At 45.2% G+C, this 26,352-nt stretch overlaps 1 protein-coding gene across 1 annotated transcript in view; it reads left to right on the top strand.

Annotated features, from left to right (window-relative positions):
- LOC119178424 (coiled-coil domain-containing protein AGAP005037) overlaps positions 1 to 13,915 on the top strand; it is a 421,294-nt gene extending 407,379 nt beyond the window's left edge. Inside the window, exons 25-26 of the mRNA XM_075886482.1 lie at positions 5,771 to 6,292; positions 7,887 to 13,915. Of these exons, the coding sequence (XP_075742597.1) occupies positions 5,771 to 6,292; positions 7,887 to 8,123 (759 nt within the window). The 3' untranslated portion in view covers positions 8,124 to 13,915. The remainder of the gene's footprint in view (positions 1 to 5,770; positions 6,293 to 7,886) is intronic.
- The last annotated feature ends 12,437 nt before the right edge of the window (positions 13,916 to 26,352 follow it).

Here is a 26,352-nt window from a genome sequence, read left to right as displayed (position 1 = left end):
GTGGTTCCAGCTGAGAACCAGATGAGACTTTCGCAGTTTGCCTCAAACAACAAAAAAAACTTGTAGAAGTCCCTGTGGCGTAAATCTATGCACTTTTCCAAGTGTGTCGACTAATCCCAGTCGAAGAAGTGCCTTCTTTACAAAACTCAACCTGTGTGCCTACGTGGACTGTCGTTGTTAGGTTTCAGTGTGCGTCTCTGACACTGTGCACCTGTTTTTGTCTTTCCTGTTTTTGTATCGTGTGCACCTTATCACAACCTGTGCGATCGACAGTGAAGATGGAGAGAAGCCAGGCGCAAGAAAACAGGCCACGGTAATCATGTTTCTCCTTAGATAAGGAAGAACAACTGTCATAAGTATGTCCTAAGGGCCATCACTGGTGCCCAGTCAGACAGAAAGTCTCTTGCTGCTGGAGGAGGCATTGATATGAAATGTGATAAGAAACCATTCGGGGTAACTTGCCCTTCTCCTAAGGCTGAATCGTGCATGCTTGTCATGCGGAGCACTTGCCCTCATGCTGGTGAGCACCTGCACATAGTCACGTTGATCATCTCATGTTGATCATGTGTGCACAAAAAAGTGTGCCAGTCCCTGAAGTTTGGCGCCAGCGAATATATCACCACCAGTGCTGATGCGTTGTCGCAGCCTATGGCTGCCATGGCCATGAGCGCTGTCGCAGCCTATGGCTGCCATGGCCATGAGCGCTGTCACACAAACTGGGCATCTGCATCCTGGACTGATCAAAGAAGTACGTGAAAGGATGACTGATTGTGTGTGTGAATGACTGATGGATGACTGTACTTATGAGAGTAAGCTTAAAATTAAAAGAAAGGTGAATGTGAAAGCCTGACTAGATTACATAACGTGCTTTTGGCACAAATATGGAGGAATCATTATAGTCCTGTGTATTTAGGGCAAGAAATCCACATACGACTACCATACATGGCTGAAAAGCATTAGAATAATCGGAGATTCTACCGAATTTAGAAGGATTGCGTTGTCAAAGAGCACACAAAATATAACTCAACACCCCATCCAACATTTGCAAAGCTTCACTTTAAAAAAAAAAAGAAAGCTCAGAAGTATCCTACACAAAAAAAGGGGGGGGGGGGGGGGGGTCAGCTGAAGAGGTACAATATCTCCAGTGTCGCCTACTGCATACTTAGAAGTATTTGAATGTCGAAGTTGGGAAGGAATGGGAATAAAGACTAGTGTAAGGTATCTCAGCCACTGATGGTTCACAGTCAATGTGATGATCTTCAGCAGCAAATCGCAAAACAATGATCAAGGACCTAAATTGTTGCACAAACATAGTGTTGAGAGAAATTAACAAAAGACAAAGGCGAAGGTGAAATCACGGCCGTTTCCGGTTGGCCACCGTGCTGTAAATCGAGTATGTATGTTAGGTAGATTACTAGTAGTAGAATTCACTGGCGTAGACTTCAGTTAACAAAAAATTATGAGGATTGAGTTGTGAGCATGTGACATATATATTCCCGGCCCACAAAAGAAACTTACCATTGTTCCTAAAATGGAAAAAGTGCAATTATTGTGTATTGCCAGCATTATCATATGGGACAGGAACTTGGAGAATAATAATGATAATAAAAATGATATTATATTATTGATGAAATTCGGAAAAAAGATAAAATCACACAGCATGCGATGGAATGGTCGAGAATAAGGTAATAATTAAAGATCGGATAAAATAGAGTGGATCAAAAAGCAACTAAGGGTCGCCGACATAATAGTTTTTACGTTAAATTTAAAAAATTGAACCAGGGCAAGTCACATAATATGAACATATAACCGATGGCTAGTAAAAGCAGTGTGATGAGTATCAAGACATCTACAGAAATGTAGCTGAGGGCGCCTGAAAATTCCTTCGCGCAATGAAATGAATAAACTTGCAAGTACAAAAGAAAGCCTGCTTGTGCAGAACATGACATGTTGAAAACATTGAGAGAATATGTAAATAAAATAGGAAGGTGTATTTAACAGGCTGACATTAGCCTCGTGCAGCCCGACATCTAAACATCGATCACAACAAAGTATACCAGTTAGTTCGCAAGGCGCACTAACTGCCGCATTGAGAGGGAGATGGGCATTGCGGCCGCGATGAGGCCTCTTTTTGAAGCAACTAAAATTACCGTTGAGTTGTTTACATCCCATCTCGTTATTTGTTACAATTTCCGTCGCTTGATAGCATGTAATATTTCGAGTTCTGTCTGAGGTAGGTCAAGTAGTTGGCTTAGCAATTGACCTGTATCCGTGTGACACCTAGCAGAAATGATATTCTCTACCAGTTTTATTTGTCCTTTTATCATACTTTATAAATCACTCTCTTCACTTCTTTTTCAACAATTATGAGCTGATGAAGATTCGTCACTCCAACATCATGTTACGCCAAGATAGCATATAGTACTGAGCTCTTTTCATCGAGACACTTACAGAAAGCATTTTTTCAAGTTCAATTACCAAACACATACATAGCAATGTCAACTGAAAAAGTGCCCTTTTTATCATATAACATTGCTGCTTCGTTTTACAAAATGCATTAGAAGAAATCTATTATACTGGTTATGTTTCAAAAAATGATACCGGCTGTTGAAATCTGTTGAAATCTCATAATGCTATTTGGTGTAAATAAGCATAACACTCATAAGTTTACAGACAACTTAAGTTGAGTTTGTTTCAGTATTTTAATTATTAGGCAGTAAATATTGTGGTTTTGTATCCTACAGCCACCATCTGGAATGTTAAGTGCGTGCGAAAGCAATGCCAAAATGTTTAGAATCTGCTGTTACCGAGCTTTTTTTTATTTTTATTTTTCTATTTCATAATCTCGTCGAGCCGCAATACCTGCGAGTTTAGATAAATGTTCGTCATTCTTTAGGCTGCAACTTTCCAAGGGATCGGTTTCCAGATTGTTGATGTGATAGCGATTAGAGGACGCTCCAATCGGCAATTCACGTTTCATTGTGTAAGAATACATTAGCAGTGCCCTAATTGCTGCCTGCTGCTTTGAGTCTGAGTGTTGGCACATCCCTGGCAGTTCTCCTCGTGGGTTGCCGCTTAATTCTCAGTTTTTCTCTCTCTAAGTGACAAAGCTTATTCGACATTGCTGACGTGATGACTCCTTTCACGATTTTTGTGCTACCGTCCAAGCCCGAAGCCAATCAGCGCCTCACATGGGCATAGTCGTAGTCACAGCAATGAACGTGCACAGAGTCGATGTGTACCCCTTCTACTCATTATTCCCGCTTGCCGATTAACAGAACTGGCTAAAAGAATCTCGCAGCTCACAGTAATCTGCGAGGGCTGTAAGCCGATAAAACAACGCTGCAGGCAACAGGAAGCAGCAATATAGTGCCTGTTGAGGTGGCTATAGCCTAAGGACAAGGGATACCAGGATTTTTTTCCCGAGGAGGGGGGGACGATAATTGTGTTTTTCAGGGGGGCAGGGAGGCACAGAACATTTGCGTTGTGGTATGACTAAGCTTGCTCTTGGGAGGCAAGAGGGGGAGGGGGCAGGTGAGAATTTCGCAAGGACTCCAGCCCACTCGTACTGCCGCGCTGGCAGTATCAAGTGAAATGTATCTGGCGTGCCGCTGCTTTCCACCTGAAGACGCCAGCGTCTGCAGATGTGCAGCACCACTCTGATATGCTTGCCACTATAAGAGTGAGAGGAACGCGGGATATTATGAGGCAAAGCGTGTGAGATTTTGCTCAGCAGATAGCGGCAGTCCGCTGATCATCGCAGTGGCGGTCGTAAATACCATGGTACATAGAAAAGCTCAGCGAACTCAGACAGCTAGCAGCTATCTGTGTGCGGCCTTTGTGCGCCTAATGGTGGAACCGCATTACCTCGGAGATGTGAGGGGAGACATGATTGATGCCTGTGCTAGCTTCTGTTTTGCACTCTTTAAGCCATCGTGAAATTCTGCGCTCACCAATTCAGAGGTGAGCATAGTTGTGAGTGCGCAATGGACACTATGATGTTTAAGTTAATTGGCAGGCAAATATTCACCGCTGTGAATCAAACTAATAAATTTGTAAGGCTTACTTTGGTGAATTGTTTAATGCATTGCTATATATAGCTTTCCATGCTTCACCTTTTGAGTGATATATGAACTTTTTGTTTCACTGCATCAAATAACGAAAACAAAATTATGAGCGACAATACTGAATACATTTCTCTGCAGTAGTTCTGCATACAGAGAGAAGCATTATGCATTGCAAGTATAGATGCTATGGGCAATTACTACACTAGGGCAGGCTATATATGAGTGCTTTGCAAAACTGTACAAAGAAATGCCGGGGGAAAAACAGGACAAATATTAGCATGTAATCTTTTACCTTCGCTACATTGTGGAAACACAAAATATAGCTCTTTTTGTCAGGGGGGACATTGTTCTAAAACCGCAGCGAACATCAAAGTTGTATAAAATAGAGTCGGTGAAGAAGTGGCCAATCTGCATTGAAATTTACCCTACTTCAACTGTATGATATGGGAAAGAGTGATAAAAAACCCATACTAGAGAACCAGCACTGCACCGTGCTCCCTACCGGACTTCAAAAATAAGCCACCTTTTCTTCTTCTACCACCACCACCAGGTTGGCCTTGACACAAAGGGGCGTTACGAACAGAGTATTTAGCGTGAGGATACCGTCGTCGACAAAGGTACTTAGTGGAGAGGGAATCACTACCAGGCATTCAGTTTTGAAAAATGAAATGCAGAACTGCAGAGCCTTAGTTGATGCCCACTGCAGGTGAAAGAGGTACGTAGCTTTACAAAGAGACCAAACGAACAAATTATGGGATTTGCAAGCAATGCATTCAAGGAGTTGACAGAGGCAGCCCATGAGAAGGTCCAGCTGAGAAGCCTACTCGCGAGTAACGTTTATCGGCACCAATTCGAAGATGTGTTTGTGTGACATTAGTGCAACAAGCTTATGTATAAGAGTGACCTCATAATATAACACTTCAGCTCTAAGATCTCAATTGAATCTGTTGGCATATTCATTAGCAGAATGCTCTCTGTAAACTCTTCCCTTTAAATTTAGCCTTTCTTTTTTTTATGCAATGATGGTGATACACACACTAAAATTCTCTCTGAAACCTTGGGAGGTAAGGGCATTAAAGTCTGGATGAATAGGAATCCGCAAATTCGCTGATGATAGTTTTCAATACACACAAAACAGCGTGGATAGTCTATCTCATGTAGTAAATAAAATATAGTCGCTGCCCAAAAAAGTGGCACGCACTTGAGAGTGCTTGACAGTTTTAATCCCACTTATGAGAGCTTCAGCTACCGAAGGTGTTAAACGTGCACGCAGTTTGATGCTTCGTGGTCTGCCTGAATTATCGAAGTCTGTGGCGTGAGTGGGCGCTGGGCTCGAGCAGAGGGGACGAGACGAGGCACCAAAGTGTCCGTCACGGCTCCATCGTGTATAGCGAAGCGAGTGCGTGGTGTCCTAGCGCGCTTTCGCGCCACACTTCTTGCAATAAATGATTAGGTCGCCAGTACCCGTATCATCAAAACTTCGCTCTTGTATTGATAATTCACCAATCCATCTCGCCATTTGCTAGCTGTCAGAAATACCAAAAGCGAGCGAACAGTTGGCCAGTTGGAAAACGCCCATGCAAGATGTTGTTTTGTGAGTACGGGTGCAGACCGTTTAAAAGCTAAGCGCCAGCGCGATATCACACTGGTACGCCGATAACTGTTGCACGTTTCGGTGCGGGATTCTGTCCGTGACCACGCAGACCTGCGACGCGACGGCTGAGCCGGCCGGCGGCGCGGCAAGTGACAGCAGCAAGGGCAGCCCCGCAGCGCGTTCGGAGAATGCCCTGGATGCGCTGCTGGATGAGCTGCAGACCTTCTCGAAGCCGGCAGACAAACGTGGCGGACGGCCGCTATCGGCAGACTCACCCGTGAGGGCCTCTTCTTCTGCGTCTGTGGGAAGTGCCAAACCACCCTCCGGCGCCACGGTAGTCATCCTCGACGGTCCAGGCAGCGGCGGGGTTAACAAGAAGACGCCGCCGCCACCTCCACCGCGCACCACGAGCAAGTCACCAGTGACATCGCCCACGGGCCCACAGCGGAGCCGCTCGGAGCCGGTGCGCACGAACGCGCTGGCCGCGGAGGACGCGAGCAGCAGCAGCAGCGGCAGCAGCGGTGGCCGGCGAGACCAGCTCTCTTCCAACAGCAGCAGCAGTGAGAGCGTCAACTCGCAGGAAGGCCTACAGGCACGCAGCCGACAGGAGCTGCTCGACTCGCGACATCAGGTCGGTCAACGTGCACTCAGCCGTGTAAAACTCGGGAAGCGGGAAGGAAAAATAAGTGCAAAATATATGCACGTAGCTACTCAAGCATTACCATGGTCACAGCCGATGGTCTCGCGAAACGATGCCTCAATATCATTTGCCAGGCTCTGCGTTTTTGAGGTGAGACTTGATGTTAGGTAGCATTCATTACACAATTGCTGTATATTGCAGATGTATTGGTCAATGGTACATCAGAAGACTTAAAAGACCATAATGCATCATACCATAATAATATTTTAAATAGTTCTAACCACCAAGAATATCAAAAAGTAAACTTTCTTTTATATTATGAAAAAACACCATCTACTCAAGATAGAGCCTTCCCAACACTTTGAACAGCATCTGCCATCGAAGTTGCTTCATCCTCGCTCATGAGTGGGGAAGATGGAAATCACCACTATATGGCATTGTGGCACCTTTCCTCGCCTTTTCTTTCCTTTTTTCACATAATAAAATACTTTACTGTGCTTCGTTTGCTTCATAGTCTGGAGTAGACTTGATCGCAAAAATAGGGGACACAAGAAGACAAGACTACTTAACGGCAGTAGTACACGCTCGTCACGTTCATTCGTCTTGCCTTCTTGTGCACCGCCTGCATGCGCACTGCCAGTGGCTCTTGATCTTAACCGCTCAACCAGTTACAAAAACGTCTGTATGTGCTGGGATTTGCTGGTTGTTTTCGCGCTTATGCTATCATGTGGAACGTAGAGGCATGCGATATGTGACCTTCTGTGTAAAGAAGGTGGACTGCACCAAGTTGAACTCTCACAGCACCCACCGGATTTATTCGAGAGATGAGAACTACCACCATCTGGTACTTGGTTGTGTGGATACTTACTTGTCTGGATGAGGTGGCCTGCATTTTCACTTTCCTCAATCTTTCGCTCTCTTTTGATGCTGCTGCACGCTCTCATATAAGTTGCTGAAATAACCATTTATGCTTACGCAAAACCATTATCGCATGCGTGACATCCATAGCTGTCCTGGAAACAGTGCAGAGACACTGTTCTAAATCGACAGTTACCTTCACTCAGTACATTCGTACTTGGCAGAAACACTTGAGTACTTTGGATTCAAGTCACTTATATCCATGTTATGACTCAACAAGCAAAGTATGAGGTTTTATTTTATAGCTACATTTATAAAAAGATCAATTCAAGCATGGGGCATGGTTCTCGTTAACCTTAATTACTAATATTCCACTGTTAGGAGATACCATGAGCTTTTCGTATGGATATTATCAACAAAAATTGAACCACATCCCATTCCACTTTTACCAACTTGTTTTTGTCAGTAGCATTAAAAAGTTTTGCCCATACTGCTTAGGTGATTGTAAATAATACTGTAATGCAGGTGGGCTGGAATGGTAATTGTGTTATGTAAGCAAAGAAGGTTTTCAATGCCCTCTGTAATATAATCATACTCATATATTATTTTATTTCAATCAATAAAACAGTGTTGTGTGTAGTAAATGTGTAATAATTGCCTAAGAGAATGAAAAACAAAGCAATGACTTCACGGACAAGTGTCTGATGTCAAGCACCTTGTGTTGCAGGAGCTGCTACGGAAACAGCGCCAGCTGCAAGAGCAGTACGCCCGGCTGCAGCTCCTCCAGCGCTTGTCGCCACCCAAGCCGGACCTGAAGAAGACCGGCAGCGAGAGCAACATCCTGCACAAAGCATCCCTCTCGCTGGGCAGCGCTGGCGGTGCGTCCGGTTCGCTCACCCACCTGGCGGTGCCGTCGTCCGCCCTGCGCACGGGTGCCAAGATCTACGAGACAGACATACTGTAGCCACGTGGCATTCGGCTTGGCCCTCATTTGTGACGTGAGTGCCCACCATCTTGGAGGGCTCCCAGCACACACTTGTCCCGGAGGTCTGTCTCCACTGATGTCTGGCGAAACGCCCAGGGCCGCAGGTCGTGCGCATGAGGAGGAACAACAGTGCGCGAAATAAATACAGAGCACGCAAGAGCATCGATAGTATCAAAATTGATTTTAAGGTTTCGCCCAGTTTGTACTTTGAATACAGCACTGAGTCAAGATATCAGCTGATAGCTTAATGCTTTGGAAAGCTAACGGTTACCCTCTGGTGGTAATTTTCAGCTGTTGGAAGTGCTCTCCAAAGAACAGATGCATTTGGCAAACAGGTAACCATTCCCGTTTTTTTTTAGCAATTGGAGTGACTTTTTCAAAAGGCCTCCATTTCGAAGTCTTTTACAAGCCTGGAGCGTGTTGAGAGAAAAAAGATGAGCTGTCTGGTATCAGTGTTTTTTGCTCTTACAATAGGGTACGCCGCGTCCTGAGCTGGAAGCCTAATGCTAAGAAAGCAAAAGGAAAACATGTGGCTCCTTGGCGTTTATTTCCTCCCGTGCACTACACGCACCTGTGGCCTGTGCGAAGTGCAATCGAAATACTCGGCTCAGCTATTTGGGCAGGGAGCCTTGCATTGCAAAAGGGCATGCGCAATGTGCCAGTCTGTTTGTACCGGGAGGTGGTTCCTCGCAGTAGAAGTATAGAAATTCGCATTACGTGTTGTGCTGAAAAGCACGTGTCAGGGCTCTTACCCGGTGAAAAAATGGACAATGTGCAATGTGCTAGTAGGAACGGAGTAGAAGGTGGAACGGGCCTAACATTAGGAAATACCACGGGAACGCGGATATGGCTTCTATTCAGGAGTGTTCGCCGTGCCTCTTCGAGGACAGTGATTGGCCAACTTAGTGACGCGAGACAGTCCCGTTTCGCGAAATGTGCTGCAGCCACAAGGCCAAAAGCTGTCAGCGATGAGGCAGCCAAGTCCACACATCACGCATAACAGCCTCGGCAAGTTCCTCTTTATTTATTTAGTATTTTCACGAGTGTGGTCTTTATAATTGTAGGTCTAAAAACCTCCTTCGTCGTAATGTATCCATTTTTCACCCAGCCTACAAATGCTGTGCGTTCACTTGTCAGGGTGAGTACTTTCTACCGCTCTATATTACTATCTGGCGGAGAAAAAGGGTGCGCCGTGTGTTGGAAAAATACCGAGGCTTCCATGATGGCGCTGTGTGCAGAGTACAGGTATAGAGGAACCCTCATTGCTGTTTGACACTTATACTCTGTCGAAGATGCGCTGCTCTCTGAGCAGCCCTCAGTGAATGCCATGCACGAGCTGTCTGAAGACAGATTGCTTAAAGTGAGAAAAAAAAAATGAAAGCGAATGTACTTTATCATGCATAATCACTGTTAGTTGCTATAGTGCTCACTCTTCTGATAAAAAAAAATGTTCTGTACACTTTTTTATTCATGAACGGTCTTTGGCAGGTGAACATGTCTGTAATGGTGCCGGGCAGGTCGTATTCTCGCCCTGATGTATTCGCTAAAGACAAAGTTTGGCAGCGGTCTGAGATGTCAAAAGTCGCATATCGTTCACCACCTATTATACAAGTCTGTATTTTTTTGTTATCCACACTGTAAATTTTGTCGAAAAACCTTAACCCAACTCGTTGCTTGGTGTTTTCATGCTTCTATTTTCTTCTTTGGAAATTCGCATTACTTCCGCAAACGACGGTGCTGGCATCGGCACGGCTTTTGGCAGTTTATCTTGTACAAACCAGATGATACTTGGAGTTCATTGATGAGTACATCAAGTTGGTAGTTTGTCACCGCCATTGGTTCACCTTTAGTTTATATGGACTTCATGTGGAGAGGTTCGTGCGAGGAACGTGATCACTTTACGGTTAAATTTCTATTGTTTTTTTACTTTTGAAGCTCTGAAAAGGTTTCATTTGTTACTCTGTAACAAAACTCCTAATACACTGTATTGTAACATGCACATGGTTTGTATACACCATACTGTTCGATGAGTTCGAGGCATTAGTGAACGATGTGTTGAGCTGAAAAACAACAGAATGTGAATTTCAAGATGCTTCTGTTTTCCAAGCTCCATGATCTTTCTTTTTTATTTTTGACGCACAACTGCAAAATCATTTAGGAACAAAAATCACTGTTCAGCACCACTTGTTGCTATATGCACTATTGTGATTAAAACGTGAACTATTTGGCAACTACCTGTTCTTCTATTCTGCATTTCTTGTCAGGCTGTCACAGCCTGGATGGCAACAACGAGCCAATGAAGCCATCCATGATGCAATCAAAAACCGTTCTAGCATCTTTTTATTGCCATTGAAGTTAGAGTGCGATGAAAACAGCTCACCATGCTGTTAGCATTTCTTTAAATCTCCCCAGTACATAAATTTACCTGCTCTAAGCCAAACCTGTCAGATGTTTTGTTTAATTAATTCAAAGAGAAGTGTGCATTTTCGGTTGCCGGCTGTGAATTGGTGAAATATCAGTTTGTAATTTAACTAAAAATATTCACTGGAAGCGCATGTACCGCCAGATGTGGCGTAGTGCGGTCATTTACAATTCCTTGGCAGTAATGAAGCATTTGCATTGGCGTCTAAAAAAAAAGCAGAATCAGCATGCCTGAGTCGTTGACGCATTTCAACAGCTCTGATGCACTCTGTTTAAGACACATCTTGGAAACACCAGGCAAAATTTAATTACACACGTAACAGTCCTTGCTGGTTCGCACCCCAATGCCAATAACTGTTACCAATGCTGAATTGAGTGTTGCCTGTCATACTTCAGTGTACTGCAAATACCCATTGCAGAAACAATACTTCAATGTAAAAATTTGTACATCAAATACTTTTAATGATGAACGGGTAAAATGTTAACGTTGTTTGCTAATAAGCTATATTCCACGACATAGTGTTCGCTAGGGTAAGCTGGTAAGCTATTTATACGGAGCCCTACATTGTGAATGATTGGTTGCTGCAAGGCAAATGGTTTTAAGTTAATTAACCAACATTCACACACCTTTTCGCACAATAATTGCTCTCAAAATGGAGTGAACGTGTGCATAGTTCGGAAACACTATTATCACTAAAATTATTGTGTAACGTTGTGTTTACTCCATCTCTATCTCAAGAAACTCTCTGCGGTGTGCTACCATTACGTATACCACTCCCTAGATTGATTTCTCTGGCTTGCGTAGCGTTTCTTGGTAGTTTGCGTGCCATAAAAGTTGTGCGTGCGTATGCACTCTGCATGTGCGAAAGAAATACCTACACAGCAGACCCATCTGCACCAACTCGTGTTTCCGCAAGTACCTGCCTACCGTCCCCCACCTGGATACAGTCTGCTTGAATGTGGATAGGCTCCTAAAACCTTAGCTCCTCCGCAGGTTAATAGTTGTTCTGAAAATTTTCTTCTTAATCTATAACAAGTGTTGTTACAAGCTTATGTTACTGACAGGTCAGTGGCAGAATCTACTGTTTGGTGCATTGTGGAGCCGTGCGACAACAATTGTCTTGTCGCAAAGCGTATTACTAGAAATGTCTGTTGGCTACTGTGGCAGTTTCGCTTACCGCTGATTTTTAAGGAAGACCAAATGACCGATCAAATATGATGGTTGGTGGGTGATACTCATAAGCTGTCCTCAGTGTGCGTGTGGTGCCATTTAGGACTCAGTACGTAATGGTTATGGTCTTACGGACATTGCCGCCGAGACCAGTGCGTACACAAATTTCCACGTTTTCACATTAAGCTGGTTGTTACTGACAAGTTCTTCACTGCTTGTACTGCCATTTACCGCACGGTAACTGGTGTAAAATTTCACAGGTGGAAGTGCTTGCTGTTATAAGAGAGAACGGCTCGTTGTGAAGCTTTCTACGTCTCACAACTAGTCAGAAGACTAAAATATAAAAATATTGAAAATGCTTAGCACCAGCGTGTGCTTCACCTGCACCTCTTTTTTATGTGTATGATGAATCACACCGCATTAGTACCCAAAAAAGTTGTTTTCGATATTAATCTGGAATCAAGGGTAAAGAAGATGTGTATATGACTGCGAAAGGGATGAGCACATTTTGCTTTTTAAGGTAAATGTGCTGTACACTTTTGCCTTGCTCTACACTTTTGCCTTGCTCTAATTATGTCTTTTTAATGATGAAATCGTCTCTGCTTTCACAGCAACAGCACTTCTTCTCGTAGCCACAGAGCTGTTTATATGCCCGGAAAACGAGATTGAAAAAGAAAAATCCCAAGCTAATTGTGCATATTGCTGTGCAGAAACTTGTTTTTTTTTCTCTTTTTATGCGCGAAATGTATTCAGTCAGCCTTTCGTGCTATATGAATGTATGAATGTGCTGTTTGCATCTTTTAAATGACGATGGCGAACAGTTGAGGCACTTTTAACGCATATATGCACCCTTTGCAAACAGTGCATATATGAATGCAAATATACATTCACTGCATTCACTATACCCTTGCAATGCATTCACTATACAAGGGTATAGTGAATGAAGCTTTACCTTGCCATTTCATTCACTTATGCTTTTAGCACCTCTTAATTTTTCAAAGTACTTGTGTGTTGACATGTATAGTGCGATGTGCTAAGCACTTTCTTCAGTATACTGCACACCTCCTGCTTAAGGAGTGACCATTGTCAAATTTTTTACTTTACACTGCACACGACTCTGGTTTATGCAGCAGCTTTCAAACAAAAATGCCTTGACCCTTTCTCATCACTTCATAAGCCTTTGTTTTCACCTCAAGTTGTTGTTTTCTATATAATAAATATGGCATGGTCGTGGAGTTCCTTTGTTATATCGCCGAACCCTTTGGCATCCAGGGTTTCCGGACAATCTCAAGCAATAAGTTATAAAACTAGTTTATTTAGCCAGTTGATGGTGGGAGCAATGCTCAAAGTGTTTTTTGGCGCACCTTTCTTTTTTAACGGTCTGCAAGGTGCATACTTCATGCGGTATCATGCATAATAATCACATTGGTACACTGTGAGGTACTGAATCAAAGAAATCGAACTGGCTTCAAAGCTTCTCATTTAGGAAAATAAATAAATGTATTTCGATATAAGCACACTAGTTGACAGAAGGGTACCTGCGTATGGGGGATGAAACGAAAATTTCTCTTTGGCAAAACATGCGAAGCGTCAATTTCAGTTATCAGTGTTTACTTAGTTTGCATTAAATTGGGCGACATACACTTTGTACTCGTACAACTTACCTTTATTTTTGTGTCAAATATTTTTGTCGCTTAGTAGGTGTAGCCACTTTTTGACCAAGCTGTGGTGGCGACAAGATTGTAGTATTATGTGCATGTTTACCATTATGTTGACTGTAAGCACTTGTAACCATGTGAAAAATTTTGACAAACAGATGCTAATGTTTGCATACTTAAGGCTGTGTGTACATACACGTGAGCTTTTATCATTTTATTCTTGTGTGTAACTTGGTGCGTTTTGAGAACATCTACTCCCCTTGAGGAATAGGCCGCACTGAAGGGTTATTTTCAGATGAAATGCAATGAAAGAAGATTCATTCGTATGGCCTTTGCTGGTGACATTTCTATTATCTTACTTGTCTCAGGTGCTCTTTGACTTGTTATAGTCGCAACTGTATTCAGTATACAGCGTGGACTCATGTTTTCTTTGATATTGATTGATTATTTACTGGCGGATTAGAATTGTAATATAAGTATGTTGTGAATTCTGTCGAAAATAAAAAGTTGTGTCTTGCTCAGTCTCTTACTTGAATTGTGAGCATGATACACGGTGCCTCTTTCTGGTTCAGTGAATGTTCCTAAGTGGCTCAGACACCCTCGCTGCGAAGATTTCACCCTTCCACAGGTGCGCTACAACTCTTCAATGATAAACCTGTGCACCTTGATATTATGAGTGGGTACTACGGTCACTAATCCACTTTGGGAGGGGCACGTGTGAAATCACTCAACAAAGTTTTGTCCCTGAACGATGAAAAGTAAGGTAGTTGCTAGGGATATATCTTTAAATGCAGTAGGCATGCAGACACACCCTTAAGACAGGGAATGAAATGCTCTTTGTTTTGTATTGTCATATCATCATACATATGCCTGCCTTTTGTCATGATGGACATATTGTTTAATTTAATAAAACCACAGTGCTGTTGCATCCTATATTTCGTTCCTACAATCGTTCATGAGTATAGGCAAAGACTCCTACTAAAGATGCTGGATCGCATAGAGCGTTCATTCTCTTATGACCCTCAGATTGCAACCTTAGATAAGAGCATGCGAAAGGTGTTAAGGACATGATTAAATAATGCAATTTTAAGGTGGCTGCTGCATCAACACATGCTTTCTACTTTTTTTCTTTGCGGAAAATTGACATTAGAGACAAGTTTCGGTGACAGGCAGGAAGCAGTTTGTGGGGGCTCTGCCTGTATATTTCAAATAGAGTTACTGTATATGCTATACACAAACTCTCATTTCAAAATGGTAAATCTTACGTCGCAGATATTGCATATACCTTCTACATAGTACATAACAACTTTCTTAATCTACAAGTGTACTCTTAAAAATCACCTTTGACTGATTCGTGTGGGTGTCGGTGCTATGGGGTATTCGCAAAAAAGCGCACAACATGTTTCCTCGTAATGGTGTCATATACCCGCACTGTTCTTTTCGATCAATTCATGCAAACAAGCTCAAGTTTTTACCCTTTTAAATTGCACAAGTTATACTGCTTAGCACGGCTCTACTTAAAATGAATATTGTAACTGCGGGCTGTTACTACGACTCGCACTGCCGCCGACACTGTTGCGTAGTGCGCCGAGGTCACGGGCTGCCAATGTCACCAGCTGTTTGGTAGCGTGTGTTTCTCGGCTCGCGACTGCTTCTGGGCAAAGCTGATAAACGAGCAGACAAGACGACTGTGAGTTAAGGCAAGATTTATACACAGCGTAAAAATAGAGGCGTTACATATTCGGCACTGGGGCCGACAGCTTAGGGGCTCGAAGAGCCGAAATGTCTTCTCTCTGACGCATACGTCAGCTGCTTGTCGACGCACCGCTTGGCTTTTTTTATAGGCCCCTGGTTGTGCCTAATGTCACCAATGTCCAATCGGAACCACTGCTGGTGGCAGCAGCTTCCTCAAATCTGGACCCGCCGCTGGGTGGCATCATGATCCTCCAATTCGGAGCCGCTGCGCTGGGTAACACCCAAGGGCGAGTGATATGTTGCTACGCATTGCGTATGACTAGCCAAACTGGATGGCGCCGATTGCTTCATTGGGCTGCTATCAGACCCGTGGGCTGAGGGAGCTCGCCGTGCATTGCATAAGACAGACTGGCGCTGCCGCTTGATGAAGCCGTTGAGTTGATGGCGTTAGGCGGCTTGCTCGCTGGCCTTGACACAGATTGCCTTTGCAGAGGCAATGACGTTCTGTCTGGACACTCAGGCGTAACAGCATCCCCGCTGCCAGACAATGCGCCGGAATGACGAGCTACCTTACGTGGCTCGAATGTCTGGCGCGCTAGTTCGCCAGGTCTCTCCAGGTTCGCCTCCAGGGCCAGGTCCGTGAACACATCTCATTCTCGAGGACGGATCCCAGTTCTACTGGCCTGCCACCAACACTTGTCGACTAGCTTTGATACTTTAATCGTCTCTTCTGACGATTTTTGGTCTCAGTACTTGTCGATGGTTCTGAAACTTGTCAAGAGCGGTTCGACAGCAGACAACACACGACACAAGCGAGTGCCCTCGGTTACCCGACAGAACACTAGACAAAATATAGTACAACATATACCTAGCAATACGTGTCTATCGGAATTTCGTTCCCTTTACATCAAGAGACTCTTTAAGTGAGAACTCAAACTTCTACGCGTACAACAACATAATGGAATAAAATACAATATAAAGTTGGCCCCTTGAGATCCCTCTGGACGAGAGCGCTCGGCTAAGGCCATGATGAGGACAAAATTTTGCCCCGACTCGCCAGAAAAAACCAAAAGGTGGAGAAAGTAATAACTAAAACCCACGGCTCCATGCGTCTGCCTTAGAGTTTAGCTTTCTTTTTTTAACGAATGTCTAAGTTGTGCTGTTGGAGTATCATGCTCCACCTCAGTAACTGGCCACTTTTAGGCGACATGTTATTTAACCAGGTTAGAGGACAGTGGTCCGTTTCGACCGCAAACCTCGAACAGGAGACATAAGAGGCTAGTTTTTGAACGGCCCACACAATAAATCAATCAATGAGTTTTATTGTGCATTATACATGTAATGGCTGGTTAATATTATACAGGTAGGACCCCAGGGCCCAGTCAAGGCAGTTGCAGGGGTCCGTTTTTTAACAGTAGTAGGTACTGCTGAGCCACCAACAGATGGTAAGGGACAGAATACAATAAATACATATAATTTATACATAGCAATACAAAAATACATATAACTACAAATAAATCTGAATAATATTCTTAATTCATGTATTACTGTTGTGAGTTTTGCAGGTGATCCCGAACACATTGTTTATACAAATGAAATGATGTGGATGCTGCGATGGTACAAGGTAAAGTGATTGATTGATTGATTTGTGGGGTTTAACGTCCCAAAACCACCATATGATTATGAGAGACGCCGTAGTGGAGGGCTCCGGAAATTTCGACCACCTGGGGTTCTTTAACGTGCACCCAAATCTGAGCACACGGGCCTCGACATTTCCGCCTCCATCGGAAATGCAGCCGCCGCAGCCGGGATATGAACCCGCGACCTGCGGGTCAGCAGCCGAGTACCTTAGCCACTAGACCACCGCGGCGGGGCAAGGTAAAGTGTTCCAGAGTTTTTATGCAATATAAGAAAATGAATGTGATGCGTAGTTAGTCCTTATGTGAGGTATGCATAACGGTATACTTAAAGTAGAACGTAAGGAATATGTGGGCGTTTGATATGTTAATGCTATAGACGGGCATTGAACAGTGTTATGCAAACGTTTGTAGACAAGTAGTAAAATACGGTAATTGACACAAACTGTGATGGGTTGTATGTTTAGTAGTCTATAAGCATAGGAAGCTGAGTCTGTTTTTGATATGGAGAGAAGAGCACGCACAGCCGTGTTCTGTGCTACTTTGAGGGGTTTCAGCAGTGTTGTAAGGTAGGTCAACCCATAAATTACTATGGCATATGTGAAGTGTGAATGTATGAAAGAATGATATAATGTTAACATTATCTTTACTGGGAAAATGTAGCGTAGCCTGTAAAAAATAGGTATTTTTCTGTATATCTTCAGTGTTGTCTCGTGTACGTGTGTGTGCCATGAAAGTTGTGCGTCCAAATATACAACGAGAAATTTTGTATTACTAACCCTTTCTAGTAATGTCTTATTCATTTCAAGCTGATTACTTAATGTAAAGGGGGTGTTTTCGGGGCAAGCACATTCCTCATCAGAGGTACTGTGTGCCTCTTCCCTGCAGCTCAGCTTTCGACTTAAATACAAAACTTGCCTTTCGGTACAAGCGCTGTCTTCCTGGCTCAATATAGCTCCCATGCTGCGATCACTCGCGTCGCATTGAACGACAAAATCCAAATCGGGTGCCATAAAAACGGGCTTTTCGCTTAGGGCCTGTTTCGGCTTGCAAAACGCCTTTTCTTTTTCAGAGTCTCATACCACTTTAATCGGCTCGGGCTTTCGAAGTACGCCAGCTAGAGGGCTGGCAATGCTACAGTAGTTTTGCTCGTAATGCTCATAGTATCCAGCTAGGCCCAAGAATGTCCTTATTTCAGATTTTGTGGCTCGTCGTGGATAGTTAACGACGGTGGCTACCTTAATTGTTGAGGGTCTACGCCGGCCACGCCCCACAACGTGTCCCAGGTAAGACACCTCGCCGCACACTAGGTGACATTTAGGAGGTTTCGCGGTAAGACCAACTTCTTTCAACCAGTTCAGCACGACTCGTAAATGCTCGACATGTTCTTCCCAGCTGTTTGAGAAGATGGCGACATCGTCAAAATATGGCAGAGCGAACTCAGAGAGGCAATGAAGAACGTGGTCCATTAAGCCTGAAAAACAAAAAAGCGCATTTTTCAATCCAAAGCTCAGCTTAAGGGGACGATACGTTCCGAATGGAGAAACGAATGCGGCATAGCGGCTATCGCCTCCGTAAGGGGGACTTGCCAACACCCTCTCACGAGGTCTAATGGGGAAATACAACTATAGATTGTGACACAGCTTCTGCCCTCTCCTCTAGATTAGGTATCGGGTTAGTTTGGTCTCGAGTTATGGCGTTAAGACGCCGATAATCGATGCATGGCCTCGGATTTTTTCCCGGCATTTGAATCAATAATAGAGGGGATGTATAGTCACTCTCGCCTCGTAATATGACTCCTAGCTCCAGCATTTATCAATCTTCTCTTTCATGATCTGCTTTTGCGCAGGGGAACATTGATATGGCTTGCTACGGATTGGCTCCTCAGAAGTTAGCTCGATATCGTGTTCAATCACCGTCGTGTTTTCGGGATGGTCCGAAAACACGTCTTTAAACTCGGAAACAATCCTCTTCAAGTCCTCCTTCGGGACTTCACTTAGGCTACGCTCCAGGTTCAATTGCTCCAATATTACATCGAATCTCCTTTATATCACATCACTAAAAGTCAAAATTTTTGCTCATTCTTTCTCTGAAGCATTCAAAAGCAGATTTACGACCGCTTGACGTTGAACGTGTGGTTTCATCAAGTTGCTGTGGTAAATTTTGTTCCGCCACCTCCCTAATTTCACTTCATATTTGGTATCAGAAAGCTTCGATAATACTTTGGCGGGCCCTTACCAATAAACCTCAAGCTTGTTCTTTTTGGACGGCCGCAGCAACATTACCTGACTACCCACTTCAAAAGTACGTTTCTTCACCGATCGTAGTTCTCTTTCGACAACACTTGTGCAGCCTTCATGTGGCTTTTCACAAGATCTTTCGTTTTTCCAAGCTTCTGCAGGAGTTTTAGAACATATGCAACTACATTAGGGTCCTTATCGAATCCCTCCCAGGACTCGCGTAGCATCCGTAATGGTGTTCTCAAACTCCTGCCATACACAAGCTCTGCAGGGCTAAAGCCAGTGCTCTCATGAGGAGCTGATCTCAAAGCGAACATTGCGGGAGGAATACATATGCTTCCCAGTCGCATTTGTGCTAGTAGCAAAGAGTTCGCAGCACCCGTTTCAGAACAGAATGCATACGCTCTACCGGATTAGATTGCGGGTGATGGATCGAGCTGTTTTATTCCGTATTTATCCAAAAAGATAGAGGTAAGGCAGCTGGTGAAGACACTACGGTTGTCACATTGGATTTCAGATGGAAATCCGATGCGTGCGAATATAGAAAGCAGAGCACCTATGACATGAGGAGAATTGAGCTTGTATCGCTTCTGAAAATTTTGTGGCTACACAGAGGTTTATCAGGATGTACCGACGCAATGGCCCGATGATATCAATTACTAAGCGCCGAAATGGCTTGGCGATAATTGTCACAAGCTTTATGGGCGCCTTCCATTTGTCCGTGGATTTCCCCGCTCTCTGACAAGTGTCGCATGAGCATACAAATTCTTCGATATACTTCCAGCATGTAGTCCAATAGAACTCAAGGGAAATTCTAGCCTTGGTCTTCTTTATGCCAAGATGCCCTGCCCAGGCATTTTCATGCACCAATTCCAATAGTTGGCGCTGATACTTTTGTGGCACCAAGAGCTGCTCATAGTTGCGACCTTGCACATTTGTGTAGCTCCGATACAGGAGCCCTGCCTTCTCAAAAAAGACACATTCTTTTTCTTTGTTCCAAATTTTACGCTTTTCATTCGCACTTTAATCGAGAGGTCCTCACGCTGCTCTCGAATGGGCGTTTCTCGATCAACCCTCGACAGCTCACTTTAACTTTCCGCTACAGGCGACAGCGTTCCTCCCCTCTCACTCTGACTCAATGGCGCCATGTCGTCTCCTCCACAAACAGAGACTGCGCCAGTCACTTTGGCGACCGGCCGCTCGAGTGACTTCTCAAATGACTCACACAGAGAATTTCCTGTCTGAGGTTCCGTCGACTCACCGCCAACGATAGTTATAGCGCGAGAACAAAATGACGACACAGAGACAAGAAGGACACGAAAGTCCTTCTTGTCTCTGTGTCGTCGTTTTGTTCTCGCGCTATAACTATATATCGTCATGCCATACCAACTAGCCCAAGCTGCCACATCTCACTGCCAAGGTCACGCAGATCAGTAGCCTTTGCAGGTGATGTTAGACCACACTGAACATGATCAAGTTCCTGCGAAAGCTTCCGTGCTTGCGATCGCGTGAAGCTTATGTAAGAGAACTTGGAGAAGAACGCTTTACTCTGCTCTTTGAGAAGCTGCTCAGAGTTATTCGAAAAAAAAGACAAAGAAAACGATTGGGAAGCGCGGCAGACACAGCCGCTTCTGTGCGAAGCTTACCGAACGGGCCCTCAGTGACAGCCGTAGCGATTGGTAAGCAAGCACTCTGCTTCTCGGCGACTTGCCTAATCCACGTGCATTCTTTTGTAAAGTCGTCCGGAGACACAAACGAAAGATGGAGAACGTCCATGGTTGCCGCTGGGTCTCGAAGTGGTCGAAACGTTTTCCCATTCGCACTAATTTCCTGGAGATACGGCTCTAACAACCGTATGTTATTTTCCGATTCTCGGATTGTTGCGAAAGCAAACTTTTGTTTAGAGTTTACCGCGATGTGCCCTTCCTGTTTTGCAGTTGTAGCAGATTAGCGGCTTCCGTGACTCCAGAGCCCATGTGGTATCAGTGTGCTGTTTAAGAACCTCACTCGATTTCTCCGCTTCCGTTTGCCCTTCCCATACAGTGTCCTTCGTAAGAGATGGGTCCTTAAAATAACGGTGCGGAGCGGATTTCCATAGATCAGGTTTCTTTGAAAAGCCCTCTCTCCTTTCATCCTTTTCAACATGCACTGCCCTGCTATGCAACTTTCGGCGAGTATAATACTCCTCAGCTAACTCTGCTGCCTTGTTTAGCTGCACTTCGCTAAGTTTGTCCTGCAGCCAAAGCTTGACGTCATCCTCGATGCAGCTGTAGAATTGCTCCAATGCAATGCATTCTACCACCTTATCGCGATCGTCATAAACATTTTCGCCCTTGAGCCACTCAATTAAATCGGCTTGAAGACGAAACACGAACTCAACCTGTGACTCATTGCCCTTTTTAGGAGCGAAGCAACTCAAGGCATGGGTCTGTCCATCCCTTGTATGTATATAGTAGTACGCAGCCACCGGTGGCACATACCTGCTCTAGAGTGGGCGTGTGCCACAGGGGATGGGAGATCGCGGTACTTGGAGTGTTCACTAGATGGACGCACGGACGGACGGAGAGACAGACTATCAGACGGACGGATGGATGGATAGGCGCCCGGACGTACGGACAGATCGACGCACGAACAGACAAATAGGCAGATGGATAGACGGAATCACGGACGGACGCATAGATGGACGCACAGATGGTCGCGCGAGCGGACGGAAGCATGGACGATTGATGGACGGTTCGCCCCACTCATCATCATTCACTCCGTGGATATGCTGTGATTTTTTTTGCATACCGGGAACATTCAGCCACGACCTTGCTGATCAACTGTGGGCCGTCCGGCAAGCCCAGGATGCCGCCCGGGTCCAAGGACTCGAGGCCGTCACCTAGGCCGGGGTGCTTGTAGCCCCACCCCGCTCAATGACGCCGGACATGTTCAATAAAGTTTTACTCACTCACTACCGGGAACATTGCCGGAAGCCTCGGGTGACAACCTATAATGTCTCAAGAGCACTTCCTTAACCCCGTCATAGCTCTCAAACGCCTCCCTCTAGAAGCACGTTATCACGTCGGACACTTTGCCGCGAAGTAGAGCTAACAGTTTCTGCGCCCAAAGAGACAGCTCCAAGGCATTTCGCTCACAGACGTGTTCAAACTTGACGAAATACTTCGCCATGTCCTTGCCTACTACGAACGGTGACAGTTAGTCCCGAATTCTACAACCGCTGACCTGAACTGTCGCAGAAGCTACGCTAGGCGCCTGCGAACACTGTAGGATTGCCAATTCTATTCGTTTCAACTCGAAGTGCTCCTGTCTCTCGGCCTCCTCACGCTCGCGACGTCCACGCCTTTCTGCTTCTTCACGTTCGCCAACTTCTCACCTTTCAGCCTTTTCGCGGCGTGCTTTGATATCCGCCCAGGCCTCATCGACTTCTTCAGCCGTCACTCATTCATCCTTTTTCATCTCAAAGATCGCTTGCTTTCGTTTCGCACGGCCAAAAGTAAGGCCAAGTTCCTCAATGATTTCGATTAGTTCCTTCACTTTAAGGTTCTTCATCGTTCACACTAGCCTCTTGCTGTTTGCCCCTGTTAAAAATATACTTGCCACACCCACTACAAGTCGACCAGCAAGATGCGCAAGCAATTTTTAACACTGCCGTGTTTACACCTCCCGCATTAACTTTGGTTTCAAATCACTGCGACTTGACTTGAACTGATCAAAGCTCACATTAATGCTTCCCACAGCTCTTCTGTAAACTACCATAAGCTGTGCTTGAGCAGTCTGGTGAACTGAGGGGAAAACATCAGGCACTCACCACATCGATGTCACTGACGTCGGGCGATCCCGCAGCTGCCATCCACTGTTACGACTCGAAACGCCGCCGACACTGTTGCGTAGTGCGCGAAGGTCACGGGCCGCAAAGGTCACCAACCGTTTGGTAGCGTGTGTTTCTCAGCTCGCGACTGCTTCTGCGCAGAGCTGATAGACGAACGGACAAGACGACGGTGAGTTAAGGCAAGATTTATAACACATGCGACCGCGTCCTGTGCGAGGACTTAAGCGTGCACATGTCAGCTGGGGTGACTATAGCACCGATGCGCTTAGTCGGGACCTCTTCGAAGCGGTACACAGGGCCGGTCTTCTCGTTTTGAACGCTGAGGAGCCAACTTTCATGCGTGGCAATACAGCATAGAAATAGAGACGTTACAAATTCGGCACTGGGGCCGACAGCTTAGGGACTCGAGGAGCCGAAATGTCTTCTCTCTGACGCATACGTCGGCTGCTTGTCGACGCACCGCTTGGATTTTTCATAGGCCCTTGGTTGTGCCTTACGTCCCCAATGTCCAATCGGAACTGCTGCTGATGGCGTCAGCTTCCTCAAATCGGGACCCGTCGCTGGGTGGCATCATGATCCTCCCATTCGGAGCCGCTGCGCTGGGTAGCACACAAGGGCGAGTGATATGTTGCTACACATTGCGTATGACTAGCCAAACTGGATGGCTCCGATTGCTTCATCGGGCTGCTATCGGACCCGTGGGCTGAGGGAGCTCGTCGTGCGTTGCGTAAGACAGACCGTCGCCGCCGCTCGATGACGTTGTTTAGTTGATTGTGTCAGGCGGGCTCGCTCGCTGGCCTTGACACAGCCTGCCTTTCCAGAGGCAATGACGTTCATTCTGGACTCTCAGGCGTGACAGCGCCCACTCAGACACTTTGCAGGTTCCCTCGCCACCACAGCACGCGAGATTTTTTTTTCTTATACCAGATAAAGATGAGAGGGACACGGCGTGTTCCCTCACTTCACGGTCACCGTGTCCCAACAAATAAGGCCGGCTGGAAGATGAGTAGTAGGCGAGTGGTTCGCTTTGACAAAAAAAAACTGATGGCCTTGAAAAAACTAGCGGAAGCATGCAGGCCGGTCAACTTGCATGCCCTCGCCGTACAAATAAGCAACTTCGGCAAGCGGAAATAGAAGGGAAAAGTCAACGACAGGCGGACCCTCAGATGATGACCGCCTACGCTGAAGCAGAAAGACAACGCCGAACCGGTTTGTAGGTATGTGCTTCCGTCACAGAAGCGCAAATAGAGTGGTGGAACCTGAGGGGGCTGTAGAGAACTAATGGACACCGCACCCTGAAGAGCGAAGCTGGCTCAAGGAATCTGAACGGGAGCTACGTACAAGAATACATGTCAATGCCGAGCTGCGGCTACAGAATGTCATTTCGTTTTGAAAGCTGTGAGTCTACAGTGCGGAAACCCCTGATGCTAGTGCTATTGTTATTCATTCTAACCAAAATCGGCGATAGCCGGATTCTCGAAGAGGAGGAGCTTAAACTGCTCGTCAACCACTGTGGGAAAAGGTCCGATTCTCTGTATGGAGAAACGAAAAAAGTGAGGAGGAGGCATGGTGCAATTCGATAGGAAGAAAAACATTGTCAGATCCCACGTACAGTGGTAATCGATGGTCTGCGAAGTACGAATGAAAAATGTTGATGTCTCCCTTTAAAATCAGCACAACGTTACGAGGTGGGGTAAATGATGCCGTACATGACTTCCGTGTCAAAATTATCATGTTTGAATGGGTCGTTTACCTCAGTCATCTGTGCACGTCACGTGATACCAAATTTAGTATATGTGAAGCTAGCGAAACGTCTTCGAGCACGCTATGAACGTGATATGTCGTCATGTTCTTACATGACACGCATGTCAGGGTTATCATGTTTGCACCAGTCATACTTTGTCATCCATTGACGTGTACGTAACACCAAATTCGGTAAATGTGGAGCGAGCAAAACGGCCGCGATCGCATCATGAAAGGCTCAATATACTCCAATGTAACGTTCGCGTGCGCGCGCTAGGCACAGCTACGCTATATATAAGTTAGCAAAATGCGAGCACTCTATATTCTGACGCCAGGCACGCACAGCGTCCGCCGGCTTGGCCTGACGGCAACCGGTGCGAAATGCGACATGCATTTCGCGCCGATGCGTTACCCAGACAACCCTGCGTCTCCCTCTTTTCGTGACGTAGGGATGCTGGACGCGCTGAAACGCGCATGCGTCAAAGCAGCGCCGCGCAGTGGGCGCCTGCGAGTATATGGCAGGGTCGGCGCTTGGCGTCGCAACACCGACGTGACGCGTCCAAATGAACGCCGGCTAGCACTCGCACCGCGTTACGTCGAAATGTATTGGCACCTTGACTGTGGCATGTAGTCATCTCGTCACATGACACGCATCTCATGATTATCATGTTTGCACCATTCAGATATCTTCGTCATCCATTGGCGTCACGTAATACCGAATTTGGCATATGTGAAGCTAGCGATACGGCCACGAGTGCATCATCAGTGTGACATGTAGTCATGTTCTTCCATGACACGCATGTCGTGATTATCATGTTCGTATGTGTCATTTATCTATGCCGTCCGTTGCGTCGCGTAAAACCGAGTTTGGTACATATGAAGCTAGCGAAACGGCCACGAGCGCATTATGAGCGTAGCATGTAGTCATGTTGTTACATGACACGCATAACATGTTTATAATGTTTGTACCAGTGTCATACTTTCGCACTTCATTCACGTCCCGTAATATAAAATTTGGTATAAGTAAAGCTAGCGAAATGGCCACCAGCGCATCATGAGCGTGGTATGTAGTCATATTGTTACATCACACGCATCTCATGATTTTCATGTTAGGGTCTGTCGCTTGTGTTGGACATGCAGTCATGTCATACCATACCAGTTTTGCAACATATCATGTGAAGGAAACCACCGCAAGAGCAGCAAGACCATGGCATGTAAATCATGACATTTATGACGTACATGTCATGATTTTTATGTTAAAACTAGTCAGTTATGTACGTCATACATTCATGTTATATCATACCAAGTTTGGTATTGATACCATTATCGAAACGGCCACGAGAGCTAAATGTCGTAGGCGGCTAGATAGATAGATAGATAGATAGATAGATAGATAGATAGATAGATAGATAGATAGATAGATAGATAGATATGCTCAAAGTCGCGGAAATCCGCTAAGAAATGCTTCGCAATAAAAAAAATAGTTGGCTAGACAAGCAGAAGGCACGTTTAACCTGCCTTTATGCATTCCATACATTCTAAAAAAAAATTGAGTATTTGTGTGGTATTTCTGCCACGCAATAATGAATGTCGTCTACTCCTCGCACTTTCCTCGCGTTATCACCACCGTTCTGGTTGTTCGCAGTCACCAACGGTACGTGCGTTATAATTGCGACATAGCGTATTTTATAGAACTACTCCCTAAGTACACCATTATTTTTAGAGTGTAGGCAAGTGGTTACGAGTTTTTAGTGCGACGCATTTCTTTGCGTACTGTAAGCACTTTTGGAGTATAACTATGTACCTGCACT

Source organism: Rhipicephalus microplus, chromosome 1 (genome assembly GCF_043290135.1).
Source record: "Rhipicephalus microplus isolate Deutch F79 chromosome 1, USDA_Rmic, whole genome shotgun sequence".
Classification (NCBI taxonomy): domain Eukaryota; kingdom Metazoa; phylum Arthropoda; class Arachnida; order Ixodida; family Ixodidae; genus Rhipicephalus; species Rhipicephalus microplus.
Note: the sequence above shows the minus strand (reverse complement) of the source record. Positions and strands in the feature narration are given on the sequence as shown.